The 22,266-nt window shown below is 45.3% G+C and overlaps 1 protein-coding gene across 7 annotated transcripts in view; it reads left to right on the forward strand.

The window, feature by feature from the left end:
• LMF1 (lipase maturation factor 1) overlaps window positions 1-22,266 on the forward strand; it is a 148,585-nt gene that overhangs the window by 15,690 nt on the left and 110,629 nt on the right. Inside the window, exon 3 of one of the 7 annotated variants that reach the window (XM_015876946.3) lies at window positions 4,259-4,269. The exons of 4 other annotated variants lie outside the window; for them this stretch is intronic. In XM_015876946.3, the coding sequence (XP_015732432.2) occupies window positions 4,259-4,269 (11 nt within the window). Of the gene's footprint in view, window positions 1-4,258; window positions 4,270-12,285; window positions 13,260-20,736; window positions 20,891-22,266 lie in introns of those variants that run through there. 2 more of the 7 variants (XM_032447600.2, XM_085513963.1) reach the window with 2 other exon arrangements.

Raw genomic sequence — 22,266 nt, forward strand, 5'->3', positions numbered from 1 at the left:
GTGCTCTGTGTTCAGCCTCAGTGTCAGGCTGTGACCTTCAGCCTCCTCAGTGAGTCGCAGCCATTGCTTCTGTCTGAATGTGCCCTGGACTTGATTTCATCAGAAGAAATACAAGACTTCAGGAGCGATCAGAATGGGATATGGAACAAGGCAGCTGTGCAGGGAGCCGTGCATATGGGCAGATAATGACATAGCACTGTTTTCCTTTGCAGGAACTGTCTTTAGCTTGCAATCACTTCTGCAAATCACAGCCGATGAGAAAACGAGAGTCCAGAATGATCATTATGCTGTGGTTTGTGGCATGGCTGCGTGGTGTCAGATGTACCACGGGGCTTTGCCAGAGACTGAGACAAATATACTTTTAATTGCTTATTATCTGGCACATCCAGTTGCCAGCTGTATCCAGTATGCAGATTCGGGTATTGATTCCACAGCTGAAAGATTTAGTAAAAGAATGAATAATGTTTTTTTCACAATTTTTAAATTTTATTTATTTATTTATTTATTTATTTATTTATTTATTTATTTTAAGCTGTAACTTGCCAAATAGTTCCATGTGCCCAGCCTGGTCCAGCACACATTTGTGTTCCTTCACTCATCTAAGTTCCCCAACAGCTGTGGTTAGAAAGAATGTGAATAGAGAGGTTGGTGCAGCCCAAAAGAGACCGAGGGTCAGGGAGGGGTCCTGGTCTTCTGGAAGCTGTTTGCTGACTTCCCTGAGGGTCTTCACCCAAACATTTACATTGGAGAATGCTTGTTGTCGGTGGTGCAGGCTCTGTGCTGGGCTTGGGTTACCCAAAGCACCAGAAAGGTGTAGGGCTGAGCTGTGCTGCTGGAGGGAACTTCCAGATCAGTCTGGATAAACAGTGATGCTGTCCTGGGGAGTGGGAGGGAAGTGGCTGCAAAGGCAAAGCTCTCCTGGGGGAAGACTCAGTGGTAGGACGGAGATGGAAACTTGAACTGAAATAACTCATGTCTGTGTGAACTTCGTACAGTGCTTTCACTGAAACACATAACCTTCTGTGAGCTGCTTTTAATGGGGAATCTTATGTGTTTGCAGAATGGCTGGCAGGAGGAGATTTGGGGGGGCAACCTTTAGAGATTAATGCAATGCAATGATTTATTTCCTCAAGGAACAGAGTTACTGAAGTGCATTTCTCAGATTTTACCCATCAATGTGCTGCGAGCTGAAACACAAAACCTGTCTGCTGCAGCATCCCAGAGAGGCAGACCTGCAGCTTTGTGTCACTCCTGTGCATCAATGTGCTGCCTGGCATTGCAGAGTGTCATTGCACCAAGCTGATGCTGACACTCTTATTTTCCATCAGTGCCTGTGTGAGCTGGCTCTGCTCATGGTGTGCAGTGATTGGGTGCAGCGCTGCTTCCTGCTCTTGTGTTTTCTGCTTTGATCCTGGTGGAAGGAGCAGCTCACAGTGGGCTCCTCGAGGCTGCTGCTTCAGCATCTGCTTTTGGCACTGGAAGGATTTATCCAGAGTCAGCATTGCTTGAATTTGGCCAATTCTGCCATCATGTAAGGCAAGGGTGCACAGTGACTTTAACTTTGGAAATGAGCACAGGCTGCAGGGCTTGGGTAATGTGTATATGGCCATGTAACCAGCCTCACTCCCAGCCTTGTGAGGGGCAGATCGTGGCACCGTTGGTTTCTCATCCACTGCTCCTCCCCAGCTCGGGCACCTTTCCCAGCTCCAGGCGCACACCCAGGCGTAATCCTCCCCTTCGAGCCCTCTTTTATGATGTTATCCCCGTTCCTTCCATTGAAACGTGGATGTTGTAATTACAGAGCGCAGGATCCCAGTTTTTAGAGATCTGCAACCACAATAAAGTGAATCCAGAAACCAGACGAGTGGTTTCATTTACTGCCATTCTAGCTTATTTCCTCCCCCCGCAACCGCTGTGCAATGCTGAAGGCTTGGCAGCAACTGAAACCAGCTGTCAATAAGATTTCCTACCCCCACACTTTTAAGTTAATGATGTTCTGAAATTAATGGTGCACTGGGTTAATTCTGTCAGCTCGTTTTGATGGACAGTCGGTCTCTTGGAAGTGATGTGTGCCAGCTGGCTTTGTTCAGAGGCAGTGTGCTGGAGAAGTGGATTCCCAAGTGCAAATCTGTGTGTGTGTATATGTGTATATATATATATACATATTAAAATATATAGAGAAAAGATGGGTTTTGACCTGAAGTGTTTATGGCTTTGCTGGGTGCATTGTGATCACCTAGTGCACTTTCAGGCACTTAATTCCATCACTTTTAGGAGTGCCACGTGTGGGATAGCAGCAGTGAGTTCTGTAACTTTGCCCTTTCTTCACTCCTAATGCAATATATGGAATTGTGGCTGGAGCTGAGCTCTGTCAGAGCTGTGTTGTCCCTGCTGCCACCTCCCATGCATGGGCAACACCAGTGACATGGGGACAGCAGTGTCACCTTCCATTCCTCACTGGGAAGCAGCACCACATCTCGGCTCTACCTGGCTTGTCTTGTGCAGAGGAGCTGCTGTGGCAGCATTATGCCTGCAGGTTTTGGAGCTGTATCCTGGTGGAGAATAGAAGCTGCCCCTGTTCTACCCAAAAAGCCTTCTCCCCCATCCTAAGCCGTGCAGTCCAGAGAATAAGAGATTCATAATGAAGATGAAAGTTGACATCTGGGTTCACTTTCTGCAGAGGATGTTCTCTGTGGAGAGCAGTGAGAGAAGCTGTTAACACCAGCTGCAGGCTGGGGATGCAGCCGTGAATTATCCTGCCTATGGAAATCCCTTTGGTTGGAGGGGCCCTGTAGGGCTGGGCAATGCCAGGATATGAGTGGTGGGTAGGATGGCTTTTTGGTTGTAAATGTTTCCTAGCAGGCATTGGGAAACGCGAGTTTTCTGTCTGTTTTAATACTATTCATTAGTAGGCTCCATGCAGGAGGATGTGTTGGTGGGGAGGGATGCAGCTTCCTGTAGTTCAAACCACACTTTGCTGTGAGGTTTTGCTTTCCAGGAATACACTACAGATCTACACTAGAGCTAGAATTAATCAGCGTGACAATGTGATGAAAACAACTTAACCCAAGTATTTGATCGTGTTTATGATTCCCAGCTGATATTTACAGTCTCTCCAAGTGTGACATGAGATTTGTCTCTAATGATGAATTGGGGCTAATGAGTGTTTCTCCCACCAAAGAGCAGGAATGGCATCACACTTCTCTTTGATTTAGAAAATATGAATGGAACACACTTCAAACTTGCAAAACTTGGGGCATTAATGATAAGCAGAGCAGAAGTCACAGCACTGGACATCTTCCCAAACTCAATCAAATCCATGTTTTCATTTGTTGTTATCTCCGGGTGATATTTCAGACTTCAGGGCATGGGGTGATGAGATGGAAGTGTTTCTTACATAAAGTCTATGTCTGTTTACTCCATGTAAGAAAGGAAGAGAAGGAAGAACATTCATTGAGTTCCAAGCCACAATCTGAAGTCTAGGAGATTTTGGTACCTACTCACTTATACCTATGAAAAAGCCCTGCAAGAAGCTCTGCTGCTGTCAGTGTGCAGAGTTGGCTGTTTGGTTTGGGCTCCTTGGTGCTTACATCCCAAACTTCTTCAGAGAAGTAAATTCACAAGTGTTTGCCTGTCATCGCATGACAAGTCCCGGAGCCCGGATTGATGTAATCAGCAACAGACACACGTCAGAAAACTGAATGTGGTTCAGAAGAATACAGTGTTTTATTAGTCCCTCATTTGGTGTGTGTGTGTCTGCGTGTTTCAAATGAGCCTCGGGGGGTTCTTTCCTTCTGCCAAGAAATAAGAATGGTTGGTGTGAGTTTGTTTCGGTGCGCCACAACTGTGGTGGAGGGCGGTGAAGCTGGGTTGCCCTTAATGACAGATATCTTTATAAAGAGCAGTGTTTGTTAATGAGCTTAAAACTAGCAGCGCATTTTAAAGTTATAGCTATGTAGATGCTGGTAGACCCATGTGAAACTGTTGTTAAATACGTAGCGAGCTGCTGAATGAATTTTGGGACTGTTTGCAGTAGGCCTATGTAGGCCACAGGGCAGGTGGAGCAGCAGTTTGCCACATGGTGCCCTGGGTTGTGCATTGCATGGGGCGGACGTGCAGCCGTCCTCCTTGGCAGATGGTTTGAAATCCAAAAGCTGTGTAGAGTTTGGACTCAGAGTAATCAGAGGCGCAAGTCCCTATGAGCAATTAACTGAGTTTTTAATTACTTTTGCTTTTTTTTCTCCGTTTTGTTTTGCAGGTATTCCTTTGGTAAGTGAATAAAAACAAGAAAAAAATCTGCAGTAATAATTTATTGGTGCATTTGTGGGTACGTAGCTTTTACATCAACTTTCTCCCTCTGTCAAATGTTTACATTTAAGATTGTTTTTACTCTCTGCCTTTTATTTCTTTATTCCTTCTTGTATCCCCTTCAGGGATTCGCATCCTTCTCCTTGTTCAGAATGGCCATGTTAACAAGTTCCAAGTGCACCTACCATCTGTGTGTGCCAGTGAGGTGATGCTTCACCAAACAGAGAAGCAGAGGAGTATGGTGAACTGCTCTCCCCTCTGTGTATTTTAGCTAATCGCTCCAAACTGGTGTGGATATTTAAACTGGCTGGACTTTGCCATATGAGTTCATACATGTGTTAGCGAGGGCACCCATTGTAGTTTTAACCCAAGTTATTTATCTTCTGTATGTTTCCTGCTTTCACCAATGGTTGTACAAAAGCTGCCTTTCCCGAGTGGCGTTTTGTGTTTTTGTCCCTTCTTTGTGTCCTGACTGGAGAGCCACCCTACGAGGGTTTCTGAAGCCCTTTGTACGCAGTAGGGTTTCTCCCTTCCTTGTTTTTGGCTTAAGGACCATTTCTGAGTGAGATGAATGAGATGTAAATCTCGAGCTACTTTTGTTAGAATACAGGAAAACCACAATATTTTTGTTATAATATAGCTGAAACAACAACACTGCCATCCATTGCTGTGGAAGTACATTAAATATTGCTGAGCTCTGGGAAGCCTTCTTCTTTGGTAGCATCTACTTCAAAGCAGGAGCTTTAAATAAATAAATAAATAAATAGAAATTCCTGGAGAGATCTTTGTAAATGCTGACTGTTTCCTATTCCCCTCCAGGAAGCATGCTTCTTTTTTTTTTTTTTTTTATTTGGATACATCTTAGAATGGATTTTGGTAGCCTCTATTAAAACTGCAGGCTGTCTCTATGAATTTTAAAGAACTCCCGAGTCTGGAAATAACAACAAGCTGTTAGGCCAAATGGGATCAACTGGTATTGCCACAGGTTCTGCTCTTTGCTCTTATTGCTGTCAGGTAACATATATTAAAAACACACCTTGCTTGTGGAATGGGCTGCAAGGCACCATGCTGGAGGTTTTGCAGCACAGAGCAGCAGCCATGTTGGGTTGTTTGCTTCTGAGAGGTGCTCTGTGCTGGGAACCTGGAGTGGGCTCCAGCCTGAGGGTTAGAGCTGGTCTGAAATTAGCTGAGCTGCAATGATTTCTTGGCTTTATTTGTTGTTCCGTGTTTGACTTCAGGTGCAGCACGGTGTGTTTCATCAGCACGTGCTGGTTCTGCACCAGATCTGTCCCAGTGGGCTGATGCAGCTTAGGTGTGTGGTACACCTGAACCCTTCTCATGCTGTTCTCTGTAATGCAGTGCTCTGGGGGTTGAACACAGACTGCTTGCTGACTGCAGTGCTTGAAGATGCTTTGCTCCGTCCTTGCTGAGCTGGGGCTCCTGGAGCCTTGAGAACGGGTGGAGATGCTGCCTGCCCCCAGCACAGCACACCTGCAGGCTTCTCTGGGAGAGCTGGGCTCCTATGGCAGCACCATCCTCAGCCTTAAATATCATCCTCAGAGCCAAGTCTGGCTCTGGCTGAAGGCTGCAGAACCCAGTGACCTCATAGAGAAGCAGCATAGTGGAAATTCTGAGTCATAACTCGGAACAGTGATTGAGCACCTGGTAGGAAGGCAGGGCTAACCCAGGGCAGCTCAGGTGTATGCAATGTACCTGAGTGACCAGAAGGGACGGAACCAGGATCCACCCCTTGCTAGACCTCATTTAAGAGTTGGCAGTGGAGGCAAGGGGATCTTATTGGAGATCCTTGTGTACCTGAGGCCTTCTGAAGGTACCATCTAAAGGTAAGCAGCTTCTTCCCTTTATTTCTGTGCCCACAGCTGTTGCGTTTCAGTGTATTTTCACTTGCTACAGTTTTGGACCTTGCTGCTTTGCTGCCATTGCTACGTTTTCCATTGTGTTACAACCAGCAAGACCAGCTTGTTATCCTTCTGAAAGTCTTTTCTCTCCTCCTTAAAATTAAGGGTTTCTTTTCTTCTGGCATAGAGTGAGACTACAGCTGCATGAGCAGATCTGTGGTGCTGACAGCATGGCTACTATTGGCTCTTTCTGGGTAAGGGTATGTTGTTCTGGACCAAGAGTTCCTGATGGTGCTTCTGTCTGAGATACCTTGAGGTTTTTCAACCTGGTTTGTGCAGTGATTTATCACCTTTGCTCTCACAGAGGCTTTGAAGAAGGTGATGCTCCTGTATGGGGTTTCTCACCCTCTTTCTTTTGTTCTTATTACATTAAGTAACTCCAGATACTCAGAAGACAGCTTGATAGCACGGTGCATGGTCTGAGGTGCTGCAGTAGTGCTGCGGTGCTGTAGGATACAAACAGGGAGCCATGCAGAGCTGCAGAAGGGCTGCAGAGATCTCAATTTGTTGCAGGCTGCCACGTCTCCCTGTAGAGCAGAAATCCAGGTGTAGTGTGGGAAAGTGATGCAACTGTTTGGGGAGATTCTGACTCCAGGTCGCTGTGTCTGTGGTCATCAGACACCTCTCAGAGCAGCAGTTTGAATTCCCAGTAAGGAACATGCAAAAAGAAGTCAGAAATGTGCCTGTTTACCTTTGGGCTATCAATGGGCTCATTAAACAGAAAGGATTTGGGAAACAGCTGATCTTATTTGACTCTTGATGCACAAAAGTGTCCTATTTGGAGCCAAAGCAAATGTTTCCTTGGGGATGGTTCCAGAGAGCTTCGCTTCTATACTCTGTGCAGTCCAACTGCATGGCCAGAGTTGGAAGCATGCTTTAAAAATAAGAGCTTTTTTCCTCTTGCAGTGAAATATCTTAATTTTGGTTTGCAGGGGAGACAAATAGAGGTTCTTTGAACATCAAATTAAACTCCAGTTTTTTTTTCTATCATCTCTAAACATGGAATAAGCAAATAATTTAGTCCCCATCTCTGCCTGCTCCTGAATTTTGTGTGGCATCTGTTATCTCAGAATTTAAGCTGAAGTGTGTTTTGATTAGAGGTAGAATAAAAAGTTGAGAGCGGAGTGTATGTAATTCTCCATTACTTGTTAAATCCTCGCTCTGTACTTCAATGCAAATTGTTCCGAAGAGAATTTTCTTTTAAAAGGTCTTCAGGGATCTTGAATTTTAGATGTGCATTGACATAAAATGAAATGTTAGAGTGCACAGCTGGGGTTCTGGCTCTCGCAGTGTGAGATTGAGATGTTCTCCTTTGTGAGTGTGCTTTTCCAAGGGAAGGGGATGAAGTTTTCCTGTGAGTTTGCACTGCACTGTGAGCAGAGCAGTGGCTGTGGAGGACAATGAGAGTTGGGAGCACTTGGGTCAAACCTCGCTTGTGCAAGGCTAAAACTTGGCTTACAAGGCTTGAAGTTTTGGGCTGAGCTGTGCTCTGAGCAAAGCCGCTTGTGCTTGCAGACCTATCTGCAGTGCCTGCTGATGGAGCTGAGATCACAAGCCATCACAGTGAGCAAATTGACAGGGATGCAGAACTCTCCCTTGGTATTCCTGGAGAGTTTGGCTTGATGGCAGCATGAGGCCTTACTGAGTTCTGGGGAGGAGCAATGGGTCAGGCACCCAGATAACTGCAGTGCTGTTCCTCATCCTTCCCTGCTGTGAGGCGAGAGCTGGGCTGGCTTAGTGACTGTTCCTGTTCCTGGCCATTACCGTGATCTGCTGTTCCTATTTCTCGTGTAAGAGTGGGAAACTTTTCTCTCTGTCTTATTAAATCTATTTTTCAAGCTGTCACTTAACCAGGTCTAGTGACAGAGTCGGATGTTTATGTGGCCCTGGACACTTGAACTCTGGTGTTTTCAATCACAACAGCACCTTTTGCCAGCCGTTGTGAATTAAATACTCCTCGTGACCTTTTACCCTCGCCGCTCTTAAATTCATGCTTTAAAAACAGCTTAATGAGGGGTTTACTGGCCCAATTGGAAGTTTTTATTAAAACCTATTAGTGTGCTGGAGTAGCCTGCCTGAAGGAAACGATTAGCCCAAAGCAACTAAACTCGGAGCTGGCCTCTAGTCACACCAGGTTTTCCCTAAACTGTTTCCAGACCCACGTTAACCCTAACACTGCAGCCTGCATGGTATTCATATCCTCTGCTTTAATTTATAGCTTGTCTGATTCTCTCCCCAGCCTTTCTCCATGTTCACGAGAGCGTTTTGTTTTAATGTAATTAGACCTGCATTAAAGGGCAGCGTGCCTTCATCCGGGCCTCTCTCTCGTTTGGGAACCTCAATTAAGCAGGAGTCCTACCCCCAGGTGTATGAAGACTGGAGCTGGAATGCTTTGGGACCCCAGGAGAGCTTCATGTGCAGAGCACCCATGGGTGATGCTGGGGATTGCAGTGGGTAATGCAGAAGGTGCACACCTTGGGATGGCACGTGGGAGCAAGAGTGGAGCCCTGCTGGCTTCTGCTGCTAGATTCCCCTTGGAGCCATCACATGAGCTCCAAATGTGGCTTCATTTTCCAACCTGGGCCAATGGTGCTTGCCTGTTTTAAATAGTTATTTACAGTGCTACCAAAGCTCTGCAGCCATTGTCTGAGTATTCTTGAGTAGATGTGCCTGTGCAGCTGAGAGTAGCAGGCAGGGGCTCCTGCTTCAGCTGAAACAGCTCGTTAAAGGTGCTGCAGCAAGTCCTGTGCTGTAGAAATGCAGAGCAGCTGTCACCTTTGTGCACATTACCCTGTACCCCTTTGCTGCTCTACATCTGGGTTCCTGCAGTGCCTCCCCCCAAAAAACACAGAGTCTTGGAGAAAGGACCTTCAATTCTTTTCATAGGTATCTCTTTGGTGGGGTATCTTGTCTGTTCATGGATGTCAGCAGCAACTGATCCAACAGCATGAAGTAATGCACAGTTTGTAATCAATGATTAATGTTTTTCTGGTGAGTTTGTGTTACCTGACTGCTGCAGTGGCTGTGCTGCTGTTCATGGCACATCCCAGTGCCCAGGAGCCACTGCTGTATGCACTGAATGAAGCTTGACAGGCTTTGTATTTCTTTAACTTTTTATTGCTAACCTTCAGTCAGGGAAGACATAGAGGCTGAGACATGGGCACACTTAGACCTTGTTTTAGCCTTGAAAGGAGTTAGGTTCCCCTATAACATGATTACATATGGTCAAAATGTGCAAAAGAAACCCCAGGATGTTTCCCATATATGCACTAGATTCTGTTTAAGTGTTAGATTGTGGTGTGAGATACATTTTGAGCATCAAAAAGGGATCTACAAACAAAGCACAAACCAAAAAGCAGCTCAGCCCTCCTCTGTTTCCCGAGCATCACCTCCTGCCTTTGCTTCTCCACATGTGGGTGCACCAGCCTGGGAAGGCACCTCCTTAAAAGAATGTTTAAGGAAAAATCAGCCATTAAAGTCATTACTGTAAAGTACTGCCTTTGATTGCGGCAATTATGCAAATGATTTTTAAAGGATAAAACACTCCTTAACAAGGACTGATGGAAATGGCGAAGCTGGAACGAATGTGTGACTTCTCCAAGCACCATTTCCCTGCACAAGTAATTCTCTCCCAGCAGTTTGCCATGTTGTTTGGTTGCCGACCTGTGTAAGCAGTGCCGGCCCGCGGATGTGATTTTATTTTCTCTTGATCCAGGAATGTAAGTGGGTGTAATGGGAACGCTGGTCTTGCAGAAACTGGGAAACCCTTTCCTTAAGCAGATTGTTTCTCTGCTGCTCTTGTGGCTGACTTTTGTCCCAGCTTTAATGAAAAAGGAAACAAACAAAAATGTTTTCTGCAGGCAGAGGTTCTCCTTAGAAAAAGTGAAGCTGGGTTTGGGTGCTGAGCAGGAGCAGGACTCTGCTCAAGTCAGGCTGTTGTCTTAGGGCATTGCTGAGGTTGAGCTAAATCACACTTTCTCCCATGTTAAAGTTGGGTCCTTGTCCACCATGGTTTGGGAAAACATGGTCTGTACTTAATGACAGCTGAGAGACCTGTAGCTTGGCTGGAGCAGGTGTAGTGATTGACAATTATAACCACAGCATCTGCTTGTGCTAATGGGTGTATCATATTCAAAGCATCATAACCTCTGCATTATCTTCTGAAATGCATCGTGATGGGCTTTTCTTCCATCCGAGGGAAAGGATTTAATGTGCTTATTGCCAATGGAATTGATGTCTCCCTTTATCCTTCTAACTCTAACGAGGTTGGCTGAAGAAAATGTCTGTGGGTCTTTATTTTAAATATGGGCATTTCAGATGCTGGCTTTGTGTTCAGCCTGTTAACCTGTGATTTGTTGCAGTATTCTCAGTTACAGCTCCCTGTGCTGATGTGTCAGTTCTTTATATCTAGGTATGCCTATTTTTAGTGTCCAGTTCAGAGAGGTGCAAATGAACAATAGCTCTCTCTCTGATCCTCAGCATTTTTGAGGAGAACTGATGTCCAAATGTTCCAGCTTAGACTGATTGCTATTGTTTGTGTGATAGGAAGGCATTTCCTTTGCCAAAGGATCCCAAACCTGTTCCAAGCTCACAAGAGGTGAGGTAAGTGCTGCCCACCGCTCGGGTGATGGTTAGCATGGCCTCATAATGCACGTGGACAGCACGTTAAACAGGGCAACCTGAACACAATATCCACTTGTTTGGGGAGCTTAGGGAGGTCAAATGTAATTACCCAGTTGGAGTGTGGCCGGGCAAGTGTGATTAATTCCCTACTCCCTTGGAAAAGCCCTTGGGAATGCTAACCACTGCAGCTCTCAGCTCTGTGCATTGCTCAGCAGAGCTTCACTGGCCCTGCCTGGCTGCTGCACTGCTCTGCTTGCCTTCAGGACTGACCCAGCACGAAGGAGCAGCAGGGACACATGATACAGGGCTGCAGCACAGATGGGTTTGGGAAAGGTAACGGGGCAGGAGGGAGCACCCTGACTTTGCTCAAGCTGTGGGGTGGTGAGAGGATGCAGCAGTTGCACCCACAGCCAGGAGGCCTCCCTTCTCTCCCTCTTTTGGTTGCTTCTAATTAGTTGAACAAAACTCTGAATTTTCCCTCTGCAGAACTGGAGCAAAGTATTCCGGCAAGGCTAACCTCACACCACAGCCACAAAAATGGTTCTTGTAAATACTTCACTATGGGATTATTATTATTGCTCTGTTTTTAAAATAACAAAACTCTGACAGCTGTTTGAAATGAGGTTTCTATAAGAGATGGCAGAGGACCTGAGCTTTGTTTTGTCTTTGCCTCGTTGTGGGTTACTGATGCTTTTTCTGCTCCTGAGCAATGCTTTCCTTCTGGCTGTAGTGCTCACTGTGCTGCTGTGTCCGAGCTGCTCTGTTTCCTGCTGCCCACCTGGGCTAATGGCAGCCTTGTTTTCCCCGCAATATTTGCGTGTTGTCACAAATGCTAAGAGTTGGGATAGCCCCAAGCATTGTCTGTCTTCTTGGTTTTACTTGTTAGAAAAAAGTCAGATCTGCTGTGATTGTGCTGCGAGCCAAATGGCCAGATTAAGGTATTACGCACCTGGAATGTGGGAGATGGTGGAGTTTTTAGCAAGAAGGACAAGCTGGGAAGAATCCAGGGAAAACAGTGGGTTGGTTCCATGACACTGTTGGCTTCGGCAGCTGATGCCTCTCAGCAAGGGGCTACTTAAACTCATTGCGATATTGCCAAGCTTTTGATGGCGGAGGATAGGAGATGGGCAGAGCTGTCTTCAAGGCATGCCTTCATCAGGAGTTGGAGCCTGGCAGGGCAGGACGAGCTTTGTTTTTATTTTTCTGTCTTTTTCTGAAGTCAAATAAACCTTGATGTTCAGAGTAATCCCTGAGTAATAATAATAATAAACTAAAGGACATCCAAGGGACTGCTGGCGTTTTTATTTTTCCATTAATCATGCTGTCATTTCTAACATACACCTGATTTATCTGTGTCTGGTTAACCATTCAGATGTCCTTTCTCTGACCTGATCTACACCACCTGAAGCTTTTATGGCAGTAATTTATAGAGGATGATTATAGCTCTGAATGAAAGGTTTTGAGCACTGGGCTCATTGGGGATGGTTTGGCCCTGGGCGGCTGTTCCCTGAGTATATGGCAGAGCTGCAGATTGGAGGATTGAGGCCTTGGTATCTCAGAGCTGGGCATGGGGCTGTGTGAGGACCTATGAGAAGGCTCAGTGAGAGCAGGGTGCTGACTCTTGGACCCTTTGGAAGGAGCCCAACTCTGTTTGGTTCTTCTTCATCCCTTATTCGGGATTTGATATTGGTTTTTGGTGCTTTTAGTGGAGTTCCATAGATTTAGGTTGCTTTCTATTAGGAATATTTGGTCAGAAATGCACTGTAGTTGTATTAAGCAGTGTAGATCTTTTGTCTTTTTTTATTGGTGTAGGCTCTAAAAAACCTCACTTTTGGGAATCATCAACAAAACTGCAACTTCCCCTGAGTGTCTCTGCAAGATCCCAAGTGCACAACCACAGGTGTAGAGGACCATTAACAGCACTGCAATGGAAATGGCATTTCTCAAGGAGGAAGAGTGCTTTAATATTTGTTGCTGGCAGGAACATTTTTGGCCAAGCAATAAAACCCATTTAAATCCAGCAACCTGACCAATAGAACAAAGGGCTGGTTTCAGGACGTGCATCGTTGTGTGCTTTGGTCTGTTCGTTTTGTCTCTCTTTTTCTTACTGGGAAGAAGAGGAAGACTGTGCTCTTTATTTCTTTTAAGGGTATTTGGCTGCTCGATGGTACTGTGTGCTAACAAAGCTACGTATCTATGCTGTGTGTTTCTTTGCAAAACTGTTTTGATGTTTATTGCATTTCTTATGTTCCCTCCACATATAAAGACTATTGGAAGCACTGGCACTGGGTAATGAAATGAAAGGCAGAGGTTAAGTTTGATCTCCTCCTGAAGTGCTGGAGCCCTTCATCTCCCCGTGGCAGGAACAGACTGTCACTCCTCGCTGTCTTTGCAGAAACTGATGCAAAAGTAAGTGACCACATGAAAGGAACTGCCCAGGGATTTCTTGTTAAGGCTCCTTTGTCTGAGAATGCTGCTTCCTTGAAATGGAAATTCTTTGTGGGAATGCAGTTGTTTGGAGAGATTTCTGGATCGGGGAAATTAATATTTTTGTCTTTCTAATTAAAAAGGCAAGTTTTGCAGGGCAGAGTGACAATGTGTAGAGATGTAGGAGTCAGTTCCACATAGAGCAAAACGTGTGTTTGTGCATGCAAGAAAAGATGGAACTGCAGCATCTCAGAACCAAATTGAGATCTTATCCCTGGGCTTATTAACAACTGCATTTCCTTACCTCGTCCCTTGCTTAGCAAATTGATCTGTTGGAAGAAACACATAATAATGACCATCATAATACATAATAATGACTGTGCAGTAGTTGTGAACTTAAATCTTTGTACAATCCGTGGCATTAAACTTCTTTTTTGGGGGTTGAATGAATACGTTTGGCCACCTCCTGATCGCATCCACCATATTCCTTTAAACTCTTTATAAGAGGAAAAGAAAAAGGATTTATTTATTTTTAGTCTAGCGAAATGATTTTCTCATGGGTTTCTCTTCCGTTTCTAAACTGGGTGAAACCGCAGTGTGAAGCCATCCTCTTCCCAGTCGTATATAGGAAGCGAGCACGAGCCAAGGTACATATTTTATGTTAGTCAGAAGAGATAAGTGTCAGGATTTCAAAGTCAGCTCCACCTCACAGCTTCCAGCTCTGCAGTGTTGGCAGTGCTTTGGCTCTTGCAACTCGGCTTGGAACAGCTGACGTTTCTATTGCAGCTCTCTTGTATTTTCATCGCTGTTTGTGGTGGTGTTCCTGCATGTGTGCCAAAGTTGTCTGAGTCATGATTCCTCAGTGAAAAACCTCACGTTTTGGGGAAACTGGTAGCAAAACTGAGGTGGGTGCTGGCTGTGAAGCTGCAGGCATGCTGCTGGGCACTGGGGAGGGCAGTGGATGGAGGTGCTGTGCTTTAGCATTGGCCAGTGGCACCTGGTGTGTGCTTTGCATCATGTGCTGACCTCGTCTTCTGCATCCTTTTTCTCTTTACATAAAACGGGGACAAGGCTTTCCCCAAGGTTCTTCCAGATTGATGTGTAAAGTCGCTACTGAAGAGTGAGTGTTTGCTGTTTGGGTGATTAGAATAATCTTTTAGTTCTGGGGTTTGGACTTCTGTTGTGTGCTTTGAGGCTTTTGGGTGATATAATCACTGATAAAACTGGTCTAAACAGCTCTGGGTTATAGAGGGGCAGGTAGCTGAGGTGGGAAAGTCTGGGGTTACTTCTTGATTTTGTGTCTTTGTGTGGCTCTTAGTTTGACCTGCTGTCTCCTATGGCTTATTCAGATTTTTCAAACAGCTGAGGGAGAGGAGAAGGCTTTAAATTTGAGATGCAAGTCTTTAAATTCAGGTTTCAAAAAAGAAATAATAATAAGTGATGTTCACATAGGAATGTGTGGTGCTGCATCCCAAGGCATTGGTGGATGGGATTCCTCTGCATCTCTCTGTTTCTGTGATGCTCAGCTCTGCCCAGGGCTGCCCAGCATTGTTCCACGCTGATTTCAACACTGGTGCATATCTGCAGGCATGTCACAGAGCTCTTTGTCCTAGAAGGCTCTAGGATTCACAGCTGTGGTGGTTGTTGAGCCCTTGGGAAGGAGGTTGGATGGTTTTCAACATAAAGAGCTGTCTTGTGTCTGTACCACACAGCAGGTGAGGTCCCATCTGAAGCATCATTTGGGCTTTAAAACATTCCCCTGATATAGGAGTGAACCAAACCTCGGAGCAGAAATAAATCCTTGTTTCTGGGAGTTTCTCACAGGGTGCTGGGCTTGTGATCTGTCCTGCAGCTGCCTGCGTGCTGTGATGTGGCACAGCTCTGGTAAATCTTTGCTTTTGTTTTGCAGTGTTGTCAGCTCATAGTGAAGCTCAAAATGATTTTGTTGTTAGTGTTTTAAAGAAAGTGGCTCGATTTCAACCTATGGGAATATGGAGTCCGCTGAGATCTGTGCATGGTATATAGATAGTTAAGCAGGGGAATTTGGCCAAGGCATTCTGGCGCACAGCTTGGACAGTTAGAGTAATTTATTATGATATTTTCCCATCTGTTTGTTATTATTAAATATGGGGTAGTGATGTTGCGCAATTTTACCTTTTGGATTTATATCCAGAAGAAATCAGTGCGTGTATTTTAGTTTATTTTTTAAATAATAGCTTTTAACTCTAACTTATGGCTGCAAACAGCGTTTTGAACTTCTGCTTTGTGACTTTGAAGTCAAATGAAATTAGACTCACGACACATGTCACTCTCTTAAGGGTCAGCACTTTCTGGTTTGAAAATTAGCCCATACACGGATATCTTTCTCGAGTGTTTTATTTCACTTCTAAATCCTCAGTTACCAGCAGCTTCTTTTATTGCTGGAGCTGTGCTTGGAAATCGTGGGGTTTTCAGTTTTGTGTCCTTGGCGTTGTGTACAAGGAAGCCAGAATAATCAGCGTGCTGCTGGGGCCCCAGGGCAGCAGCAGCAGGTATAAAGCTGCTGGGATATGGCAGTGCCTCCTGGGCTGCTGCTGCCTATGGGAGCTGTGTGCAGTGGCACGGTTTTGTTAAACCCTGCTTTGAAGATGATCCCACCAACCAAGGATAACTGCCAAAAAATCTGTGCTTTGAGCGTGCTTCTATTAGAGGAGAGGCTGGCTGATGGTGCAGGAGGGCTCTGCAGTCCCTTGATCTGGGCATAGTGCAGACCTGGAGCTGGTGCTGGCTGTGTTCAGCCCCTCCTGGCATCAGCCACAGGTGCTCCCATTCCCACCTGCATCCATCCTGCAAAGCAGTGTCCATCTGAGCTCTATGCCACGTAGGAGCCCTCGTCCTAGGAAACAACCAAGCCCAGGAATGGAAGCCCAATCACCTCACAAGTGATTGGATTTTATTGTTGGTTGTTTGGTGTTTTTTTTTAACTACAGAAATAACTCACTGTATTGTGCTGAATGCAGAACGTTAGCTTTCCATAGGTGTCAATGCATATCAAAGAGCTGCAGGTCTATTTTCCACACTTGCAGAGCTTTTAAGAAGTTTCATCATTACTCTGAGCCCATCCTCCCCGATAGCTGTTTGCAGCGATACACTGTGCTAAACAGCTATTGATCTCTTTAAAGGACTTTCTAGTCTGCTGAGCAGTGCTGCATCTATTAGAGCGAAATAACTGTGTGTGTAAACCATCTTTTCTTAAACACTCCCACATGTAGCACGGGCTATTTTATAACGTCATTATTTTGACAAATAATGCAGATGCCTTAGAATTACTCTTGGTCCTCTTACTGTGTTTGAAATGAGTTTTAAATAAAGCTTTTTCTTTCCCCCTCCCTTACATCCAGGGACTTATTGGTGTGAGCACTGCAGAGCCTCAGGTGTGTGATAAATCACTCCAGTAAGCCTTCCCCATGCTCGGGCTACCTTCCCACGTGTTTCCACTTAGGAAGCTCCAAGCCCTCAGCATTACTGACGAGTCCCTCCTTAATTACTGAAGGTTCACATCAAAGAGTGGGTAATAACTTCTGTTCGTAAAGGAAATTCATTCTTCGAGCATCTCTTTCAGAGGTGCTTCCATCCAGTTGTAACGTCAGCATTTAAGCAGGATATTTTGCCCTGCTTTGCTGGAACACTGATAACCACTGCAGTGGTAACCCTCCAAGCAGGACTTTTGCATTTCCAGGTTGGCTTTGCAATTGCTGAATGCTTACGAGCTTCACGGTCCCTTGTTGGGTAACTCTTTGTTCTGGAGCACGTGTATTTTCAGCCTGAATTAATAACGTTGTGGATTGAGGGCAGGGGAAAAAAAAAAGCAGTGATTAATTCATATGTTTCATTTTATGCACTGAAGTCATTTGGATTTCCTACAGCGGGGAGAGCTGGGTCTTGTGGTATTGGGACATATGTGAATAGCTGTTTAATATCAGTTGTCACTGTTGTGTGATTTTTATTTTTAATGTGGTTGATTTCAGTGGTTTCTATAAAAATTAAAAGGAATAGAGGAAAAAAAAACCCCTCTTATTCAAATTAGAAGGAAAAATTCTAATGACATGCTACAGAATATCCTCGTGAGTGAATCTGATGTCACCCGCATGGGAAATTCACCACCCAGGCTGCAAAGCAGCACCATCACGGCTGACTGTGCTGGGGTGGCAAGGGGAGAAAGGAAAATGTTGCTGCACGCGGTGTTACGTTATCGTTCGACCTCGGAATCCTTCCAGCTGGCAGCTTCTCAGCTGAACTTGACGAATGGTCATATTTGCAGCTAAACATGTTACCGTTCTCCTCTCCTTTAACAGGAAGGCTTTGTGATGTGTGTAGCTGGGCTGGAGAAGGGCCTTGGTCTACGGTTGGCAATAGGTGTGCAGGAATGCCTGGCTCTGTGTGCTTCATTAGATGGCCAAGGCACACTGTTAGAAGAGCAAGGATGTTGTTTTTGCTGGGTTAACCATGATTAGAAGTTGCGTGGGCACTGGGATGTCTTTCTCAATGCATTGTCCATGCAAACCCCCATGCTCATAACACTGCTTGGATTTTTGCACCAAACAAGTGTTGGTTAAACCATAGCTGTTAGTTTGGGTGAGCTGCTTTCGTGTTCCTACAGGTTTAATTTGTGATTACAAGTGGAGCAAAATCTGAATTGCACAGAAACTTACTGTGCAATCGATTGTGTTTGTAGCAGAGAGGATGAGGAGTAAATGACTGAGAACTGTATGAAGCAGGGAAGCAACTGATGACTTGAAAAATGCACTGGGGAGGGTAGGGGGGTGGAAGCATTGCCAGCTGATTTGTTAGCAAGTTTGAAATGTAAGATTGCATCCTGTGACATTGTGGTGGTGGTTGGGTTCTGTTTGTTTTTGTTGTGGGTTTTTTGTGTGATCTTTTGGCTATGGGAGATAGGAGACAGGGCTGGATTTAGGGTTGTCTTTTATTGCTGTTTTGTTACTGGCTATGGGATGTAAATGTGATTAAAAATAGAATGGTAAAGCTTAAAGCTTTAGCTATTTCTTCATCACATTACTGTGGCAGGAGTTTCAGGATTCCTCCATAGCTTTCTCCTGCTCTGCAGATGTAGTGGCAACAGTTGTCCGGACGCTGTAGCTGGAGGGGGTGAAATACCCAGGGACAGAAATAATTAGTGTGCTTAATTCGCTGCCAAGGGAAATTGATTTGATGGATGTGGCAGAAAACAAGGAACCAAGAGCCCTGTAGTTCTGAACCTGCTGGTGCTGCCACTGCGTGTCACTTGTGGGCAGGTGATGAGGCTTTGCTGCTGTATTCAAGCACTAGCTGGCACATCTGATTGCTAGCATAACACACACTGGATTCTCACTCATGATAATGGAAAGTTGGAAGGGTGCAAAGCCGCTCACTGCACTGATGGAAGGACACACAAGGGGTGGTGAGCTGAGGCAATGGACATCCTAAAGCAGCAGTGGAGGGCCAGCTGTTCCCGCAGTGCACGTGTTTAGTCTTGCAGACATTTCTGAGGAGTGCAATTATGCAGTTACTTTGCCTTGGGTAAATACAGATTTCAGCTAGCGCAAGTTTGAAGTGGATTGTAATTGTGAGAACATATATGTTTTAATTTCCTTTCCAAGGTTTTCTTGATCGTTCCCTTGATACTTTTCCCATCAAATTTTTCTCTTGACAGTTGAGTGTGACAGCTCAGGTCTTGAGTGCACCTGCTGCAGTCCCAAGTGAATGTGGGTTCACCAGCTGCTTGGAGGGGCATGCGAGGGAAGGCTGGCAGAGCTGCGGGGGCCTGAGGCAGCCTATGCTTTGCAAAGCTTTTCTCCTCCCCTTCCCTCACCAGGTTCCTTCATGCTTTGCCTCTGTCCACCCTGCTTCCTTCCCTGGTGGTGACAGTACAGTGGTGGTGGTGGGTCCCCACAGCCTCTGTCTGCCTCCTAGGCCTGCTGTGAGCCCTTATCATAGGATCTTGTATTTAGTTAAACAAAACAAAGAAATGATGAAGCAATTGCTGTGCCAGGCTGGTATCACCTGTGTGGTGGCAGTGGGATGCCTGTTGCCATGGTTGTGCTGACCCCCTCCTTCCCACCAAGCCAGGGGCTCTGTGTCACCTCCCCATTGGCCCCAAGGGTCACACTGTGTCCCCAGCCCCATAACCTACATCTGGGACCTCCCAGCTCCTGCTCAGAGCCGGGCTGTGCTCAAAGCCTCATTACTTTTACCAAGAACATTTCAGGGCTTCCTTTACAACCATCCTAAACAGTTAAAACAGTGAAACCACAGCTGTCAAAATAAATAACCGTGCTCTGTGTTGCTTTGTCTTTTTGTTTTCTTACGGTGCTGAAAGTTGCTTGTTCCTAAAATGGAATCCACAGCGATGCAGCTGCTGGCTCTGTTAATGAGGGTGTCTGTCCCAGCTCTTTCCAGCATCTGAGATCTCCAAGTTTAACAGTGTCGGTACGTGTTGCAAGGGAATGTAATGGCTTGTTATTAAGAGCAACCCCTTAATGAATGCCTCATCTGGTTGTTAATCAGCAGAAACCTGACTTACGTTTACCCTTTTTATCAGCTGATAAAACACAGAACTTGTGTTTTCAATGCATGTTGTAATTGGGCAGTGATTCCTGTTATTTTGTTAGTAGCGAGCCAAGCTTCTTCACGCCAATGTCTGACACCCATGGAAGTATCCCTAGGTGAATGTTGTGCACCCACATCTCAAGGCCAAAGTCAGATATTGACAGGCTGAGAAAAGAGCCCAAAGAAATGACCCAAAATCCTCAGACTCGTGTAGTTATTCATTTCCCCACGGTGTGTCCTGATGAAGACTGATGGGCCGTTTGATTGAGGCAGAGAATTCCTGTAACTCTTTCAGCAGGATGGAGGAGAGGTCATCATGTGAAATCTTGGCTGCAGACCTGTTGTGTTTTGATTTGCTTTTCCCTGCTGAAGCTGCAAATGCTGCCTTTGGAGCTGAGGCTGCTCCACTCGGCCCCTTACAGATCCACAGTGCAAGAGTCGCTGTGGCTGGAAAGAATTATGTTGAGGTATTTCTGATTTCTTGTATTGTTTATAATTTTCAATGTCCTGTGTGTCAGCTTAGTTGTTCCAGCACTGGGTTCAGTGATTGCTGATCCAGTTCACCCCTTTCTTTGTGTCAGCAATGGGATTTCAAATTGCTTGGCGTGTAGTTCAGGCCTCTGGACATCAGCATTTCTCTTTGTTTATATATTTGCTCATCCCTTTGTACTGTGCAGGGAGAGAACAACTTCCTAACACCGTTGACTTTTTGGCACTTGTCCCATAATTGCTAAAAAACTGCTGCTTCCTCCTACGTATCCATCGGATCTTTTTAAAGTCAGATGGGTTTTGAAAGCAGCTTTTTGATTTCCTGAGGTCCGCGTTCGGTCTTCCTTCTTCCTGCTCCCTCTTTCTTCCTTTGTTCTTCGAGGTTAAAGCTGTGGGTGTTGAGGTCCCATTAGTCATTTTGGCTGCTTCTGAGCCCTTCATGTTGAAAAATGCCTGGATGAAACCATTCCTGAATTACAGCAGCTTTACATCACTGGGGTTTCGTTAGTTGAGTTACTTCAGAGTGATGCTGCTGAATGGTGAGTCCCATTTCTTTTGCTGGGGCTGAGGGGATGTCTTAAAGGATGCAGCAGTATCAGCTTTCTTAGTGTAATCCCTTGAAATAGGCTTAGCTATGGGCAGAGCTGGAAGCAGAAAATTCATTTTAGAGATATTGCAGTGTGTTTTTGTCACGCTGTCTTGTATAAATAGTGTCCAATGTTGTTTTTGTTTTTCTTTGTTTGGCCTTTTAAAGGTCACAAGTGTAAAAGACTCAGAAGGAATGTAACGAAGCCCCACATATGGGTTTAAGTAGTTCCTGGACTTTGTTGCAGCCAAAAGGGAATAAGCCCTTTGGTCCTTCCCCTCCTGGTGGCTCAAGCACCAACTGTGGTGGGTTAGATACCACAGGCAGGGCCACCAACCTCCACGTTTAATATTATGCTGCCCAGTTCAACCTGAAAGCTGGCTGTTACCTACCCACCATCTTCTCACTTCTCTCCATAGAGAAGACGTACCTTGAGATGGGTAGCTCTGGTTTGAGGTTAGTGGACTCAATACTGAGCTTATTTTTCCTGCTTGGTATTGTAAAGGTGGTAAGCTCACTAGAAGTCTTGAATGAGAGATCTAATTCAAGCAGACAGGGAAGCTGGATGAGAGAGTCGTCCCTTGGTGGGTATTTGTCATCTCTTGCAGATGCTGGTGTTAGAACATGAGGCTAAGATGTGAGCTATTAAGGGCAGCAGGAACCTCACATGATAGAACAGGAAAACTTTGTCTAATACACTTTTATTTCAAGACTCAATTTGTCTGCTAGCAAAAGTGGTTGCCAGGTGCTTTCATGGTATTGGTTTTAATTTGCTCTTGCTTGAAGTGTACAAGCGGGAAATGATAGTTTTGAAATGGTGAAGAAAGCAGGCTGGTTGAGCTGTTAGGCTCCTATGTTGCCATGCTAACCATGTTAACAGCTGCTAATGGTTTCTTAAGCTGCCAAAGCAGCCTGAAGATAGATTTAACACCCAACAGACACCTGTTTTTAGCAGTTCAGCTCCACAGGCACATGGCACAGTACTGCAGGGGTCCTGTCTGTATAAAGAACAAATAAAATGTGTTCAACAGGTTGCTTGAGAGTGGAAATTGCTGGCTTTCTATTCATATTAAGACTTTCTTGGTGCAAGAAGGAAAGGCGCAGTGAGAATGAGCTTACACTGAAGGAGTTGAGCCCTGGAGATGAGCACCTTGTTTCCTGGGTTTCAGTATCCACTGTATGATGGATTTCAGGCTTTTTCCAGTCACAGAACTGGAGCGTATAGTGACTGCTGACTGTTCCTGACCTCTCCTTTTTGTTCTGCTGCTGTTCCAGCTCTGTTCCTTGGTATCTCCATTCAGTCCCTTCCCATTTCATTTACAAAGTTAT

Source organism: Coturnix japonica, chromosome 13, assembly GCF_054131305.1.
Source record: "Coturnix japonica strain WE chromosome 13, WE-NBRP24, whole genome shotgun sequence".
Taxonomy (NCBI): domain Eukaryota; kingdom Metazoa; phylum Chordata; class Aves; order Galliformes; family Phasianidae; genus Coturnix; species Coturnix japonica.